Source organism: Hordeum vulgare, chromosome 5H (assembly GCF_904849725.1).
Source record: "Hordeum vulgare subsp. vulgare chromosome 5H, MorexV3_pseudomolecules_assembly, whole genome shotgun sequence".
In the NCBI taxonomy this organism is placed as follows: Eukaryota; Viridiplantae; Streptophyta; class Magnoliopsida; order Poales; family Poaceae; genus Hordeum; species Hordeum vulgare.
This window is the reverse complement of record NC_058522.1, coordinates 39,034,923-39,040,174: the sequence shown is the minus strand read 5'-3', so window position 1 is coordinate 39,040,174 and position 5,252 is coordinate 39,034,923. Positions and strand designations below refer to the sequence as shown.

General features: G+C 44.1%; 1 protein-coding gene across 1 annotated transcript; it reads right to left on the bottom strand.

The window, feature by feature from the left end:
- Positions 1–317: 317 nt before the first annotated feature.
- Positions 318–5,017, bottom strand: LOC123395944 (beta-1,2-xylosyltransferase XYXT1-like). The gene is made up of 6 exons (XM_045090967.1): positions 4,519–5,017; positions 4,286–4,369; positions 4,140–4,202; positions 3,956–4,018; positions 3,749–3,865; positions 318–1,733 (listed from the first exon to the last, which is right to left on the bottom strand). The coding sequence occupies exons 1-6, from the start codon at positions 4,664–4,666 to the stop codon at positions 553–555; spliced, it is 1,656 nt and encodes a 551-aa protein (XP_044946902.1). The 5' UTR covers positions 4,667–5,017; the 3' UTR covers positions 318–552.
- Positions 5,018–5,252: the final 235 nt, after the last annotated feature.

The window sequence follows — 5,252 nt, the reverse complement described above, 5'->3', positions numbered from 1 at the left end:
AACCATTATGTATGCACAAATGATAGTACAATAATACTTTCTTCGTTTCTAAATATATGTCTTTTTAGATATTTCAATAGGACTACACACGAAGCAAAATAAATGAATCTACGCTCTGAAATACGTATACATCCATATGTATTCTTTATTGAAATATCTAAAAACTTATATTTAGGAAGTATAATTTAGTTGGAAGCATGTGCCTGCAAAAAGGACATCAAACACCAGCAGAAAAAATAGATTTATCTTCGCACAATGTCCACCACATCATTTCACCTGCGAACATTTGACTACAGTTGAACAGGACAAGATTGTACTAAGATAAAACTGTGCTCAGCACTCCACATCGTGATTTATTAAGTCTTGCACATCCAATCCTATACATCAGCTCTGGATGAGCAGTAAACACCATCTCCCCGAAAAACAATTGAAGTGTGAGGTATCTTTTTCTAGTAAAAACTGTCAAAATGTAGTAGCTAGCAAAAACAATAATTTCAAAACCTAACCCCAGCCTCTGCATAAAGAGGTACACGCAGCCAAAACCCCAAACACCTACATGATGAAATCTATTGCCTTCAACAAGATAGGCCCAAACCTTGTCATGTTAAGGACAATGTCTTGCTTGGACATGTAAACCTCCCCAACCTTATCCCATCCACTGCTCCTAATGGCTTCAGGGTCTTTGATCACAGTATGGTTCCACCCATATTTCTCCAGCAACGTGCTCTCCTCTGGACTGATGCCGTACTTGACATGGCCTAGGCCCATGTCCCGTGCAGGTTTACCATAGAACCCATCAGCCATGAACTCGATCCCATATGGCACAATGTGCACCACCACTCCTCCTGATCGCAGGAACACCATGTTAGTCAAGCCCGCACCATGCGCACCCATGATTGCATCGCACGAGTCAACAAGGCGGGCAAATTCATCAAGACTAGAGTCCATCTTCGGGTCAACCTTGACCACCTCAAAACCAAACCATTCCAGCCCTTGGACAATGTATGGTGCATTGATGAACCTCCGGGTTTTGCCCCGATCAATTAGCATTATGCGGGGCTTCTTGTCAGGATCATCTCTATCAGCCTTGTAGGGAATGGCCACCTTGGCTGCAGGCAAACCATAGGCTTCTCGGACAAACAACCGGAAGTCCATCATTGTGTAGTTCTGTGGTGACAAGTTTGGATAGATGCCAAGGTCACCATGGCTCCTCAGACCAACAATGACATGCGGATAGCACCTGACCTGGTCATCTGAATCAAAATCTATGATGTCGTATCGTGTGAGTTTGCTCAAGATTGTCATGTACTTCTTGCTGAACCAGGGTTGGTTGTTTGTGACGAGGAGTTGAACATCCCTGTCGAACTGGCGGGCAGTGAGGAACAGTGGAACAAGGACATCACTGAAGTCATGCCAGACATTTGCTGTAAGCCCACCAAGGGCAAATACAATAGCTGGCATGGCATGCTTGGAAGTGCACCTTGGTGCTGGTTGCGAGGTATTCAGAGATTTGACGGTCACCTCCTTGATCCATGGAAGATTCTTTCGGGACTGGGCTCGAATACTCCACTCTTCACTGTCGGAAGTTTGTGTGCGTGGGACATACATGACAGTGGATGACTGACCAATGGTGCGAGCATCGCCGCACAACTCACAAATGTCAAATCGCGGGTTGGAAAGGTCACAGACCGTTGAGTTCAGTGGAGGTGTGCACTTGGTGTATGGTGCTGAACCTGTTTCGCAATAATTGTTAGTCATCGACTTTAAAAGATCAGTACATGCCAGTATGAAATAGTTCGATGAGTACACATTTTCATGGTGTCGATTAGCTGAATGATTTTAGGGTGGGAGGTAGCTAGTACAACTGGCAGATATTTGAATGAAATAGTGTTAATGCAATATGTTTGTGCAAATAATATAAATCATAAGAAGAGAAGACCACAACATGCAGACATCTAGAAACCAGAAACAAGATAAACTTAATAAGCTCCCCTACAATCATAAACTCCAATAGTGTTAATGGAATATGTTTGTGCAAATAATAATGCCGTATCCAGAAAGGGTATGCATAGGCTGAGCAATCCCCCCCCCCCTTCCCCCCTACAATCATAAACTCCAATAGTGTTAATGGAATATGTTTGTGCAAATAATAATGCCGTATCCAGAAAGGGTATGCATAGGCTGAGCAATCCCCCCCCCCCTTCCCCCCTACAATCATAAACTCCAATAGTGTTAATGGAATATGTTTGTGCAAATAATATGCTGTGCAATCCCCCCCCCCCTTCCCCCCTACAGTATCCAGAAAGCGTATGCATAGGCTGAGCAATCCCCCCCCCCTTCCCCCCTACAATCATAAACTCCAATAGTGTTAATGGAATATGTTTGTGCAAATAATATGCTGTGCAATCCCCCCCCCTTCCCCCCTACAGTATGTTCATTGTATTTCTGATGATATTTTATAGCTAGTTACATATGAATAACAAACAAGATTAACTGTCATGTTGTGTATCAAACAATAGAATCAAATAAAACCAGAGCAAATGATTTTCTCAGCTTGAATAGAATTGCCACATAAGTATATTCCGTTTATCTCTTGACACTAAATTACATATTTTGTATCATAGAGGTAAAAAAACGAAGTGCTCTTGTGAGATCGAGCTCACAAACTCCATGTCCGTAAAGAAACAAACTTTGTATATTCTACATTGGTACTATGGATATATTTGGTTAGTGTGGAAGGTTGCCTGACAAAATGTTGCCTAGCAAAAAAATTGGTTAAGGTTTTGCTTGCCAATGCCAACATTGTAAGAAAAATGAGTTACGGTTGGTAAAGGGGCTCCATCCAAACAAACGGTAATGTTTGGGTCATGACAATCAAACTGGTAGGGTACACTTTGGTCACAAGCCAAATACACCCTAAGCCTTTATGAATAAAACTAAGATATCCTCCAAAGAAAATAAAGTTAGGATGTGCTACATACCTATATGGAATAGAAAGAAATCTCATTTTTGTTATAGTAAGACAGAAAACAATTCTATAAACAAACAAAATTTGGTGTTCTTTGTAAACATAATGTAATACGTTGCGCAGTTTGGAAGTGACAGGTAACCGGGCAAAATAAATCTAAGTTTTTTGCTGGTATAAGTTAGGGTTTTTTATTGTTCTATACTTAAACTGTTATTAGTTCCGCAGATAAACATTAATTCTCGATGTGCTAAAAAAGCTTATGCGTGGTCAATGTACCATGCCCTCAACCAGGCTTGCTTTAGTGTGGTTACTAGCTGAATTAATGTACAGGAATCAGTTTATGTTAATCTAGAAAAAATCTGCCGAATTCAGAGCCTACTAAATCCAAATTTCTAGACCTTTATTAATTACAACCATGAAACAATTCCATGCTTAATTTTCACAGTACAGAGCACTTCAATTATTTTCCCCAACGAAGGAAAAAAGCTTTATGTTAGTGTGCACTACAAGCCATCCAAATGTGGACCACTAGGATGAATAGTTAGCTACTACCCTCTAGAAAGAGGGTCTATTCAATCTACGGGTTGCACATAAGGATAGTATTCACCGTTAACTTTAGTCCACCACAAGAATCAACTTTACATTTAAAGCGCATCACTCACTGATAGCTATAATCATCTCCTTACTCCACTAGAGGTGAAGTTGCTTTGGGAGCAAAAGCAAAAAATGAAATGATTAGCTGAAGAACCAACTTATTTGCAGTGAGACAACAAGACTTACCAGATCCCCCAGCTTCACTACTCTCTTCTTGGGCCGGCGCTGTCGTGGTCGTCATCCCTTCCTCGCCGTCCAAGTCGGAGTTGGCTGGAGTAGTGTCTTGAGATGCTGGTTTGGTCTCTACATTTTGCCCCCAATCAATAATATTCAGAATATACACACTAGCTGATCCCTCAGATTAGGCCATAAGAACAAAGAAGGATGCCGAACCGGGAGTGTCCTCTCGAGGCTGTTTCTGCTCTTCCATTGCCTCCATGGAAGATTCATCAAGTTCTGCATCACCAAAACCGAACCATCAAATTCAAGTAATCCGGTTTGGATTTCGAAACAGAGGCGCTTCAGTAAACTAAAGGGAAATCCCGCCCATTTCCTGCATCCGCTCCAGTATGCTTACCAATTTTTTGGTCGTTCCCCTCCCCTTGTTGCTTTGACGAATCAGATATCTCCAGCTCCAAGTCTGAACATGGGAAGCGGTCAACAATCACAAGGAAACGATGAACAAGACACGAGCAGCAAAGCGTGTGGATTTGAACTTCTTGCCTTGGTCCGTGGAGGCGACTGGCCGATCGCGCACTATCCCGGGGGTTGAGTCGTCCACATGCACCGGGGTGAATCGCGAGGAAGCTGGGATAAATCTCCGGTAAGAACACACGACGATACGGTACAGAGGGACAAGAAAGGAAAGAAGAAGAAGAAGAAGAAGAAGAAGAAGAAGAAGAAGAAGAAGAAGAAGAAGAAGAGCAGGTCGGTTGGACATGAGAATCCAGACTGACCGTCGGGGCCCTGCGGGAAGCGGCCGGTGAAGACGACGAGGACAAGGACGGCGGCCACGAGGAGGGCGGCGAAGGGCGCGCCGATCCTGCGGCGCCAGATGCCGCCCAGCTGACCCGCCTTGCTCCTGGCCGCCTTCGGGGACCCCATGGCTCCCCCTGCTTCCTCTCCTGCTGTTCTTGGTGCGGCTGCGGCACTGGCAGTCAACTCTATGCTGGCCTTCTTCTTCTAGTGCTACTTTGTATGCTGCTGCGCTGCACCATGGAGGGACAGAGCAGCGACAGACGGCGGTAGGGCCTCGCGCGTTGCCCTGTGGAATGCGGATGCTTGCAGGGAAAGGAATGATGAAGCTCTGATCGGAGAAAGCTTGCCTGCTTCGGTGGATTGGATCATTAAAAGGGAAAAAGGGGATCTGGGTCTGGGGCGGCAAGAACTCGACTCAGCAAACAGCAGCAGGGGTGAGGGGACAGACAAGGATTGTTTGTTTTGTATTTTCGACGCCGAGAAGGATGGCTGGTTTGTTTTCTTTCGCACACGCACGGGCTTGAGCCAATAAAAAATAGCAATGTCAGAGCAACGATCCAAACGAACGCATTGTTTGTCCGTTTCTCCCTTCGTTTAGTTCAGTGGAGTACATCCGTTTTCTTTTTCGTTTGAATCGATTTTGTGCGCAACACACCGACCCATTTTTCATCCGCACAACAGGCTTGCGGTCATTTTTATTTTTTTTATTATA

Bases quoted from the DNA above. Each gene is read 5' to 3' on its own strand.
- LOC123395944 (XM_045090967.1), bottom strand. From the start codon at position 4,666: ATGGGGTCCCCGAAGGCGGCCAGGAGCAAGGCGGGTCAGCTGGGCGGC. The intron at 4,370-4,518 runs GTCAGTCTGGAT...GATTTATCCCAG, and splicing joins CTTCCCGCAGGGCCCCGACG to CTTCCTCGCGATTCACCCCG. The intron at 1,734-3,748 runs GTAAGTCTTGTT...ATTGCGAAACAG, and splicing joins TAGTGAAGCTGGGGGATCTG to GTTCAGCACCATACACCAAG.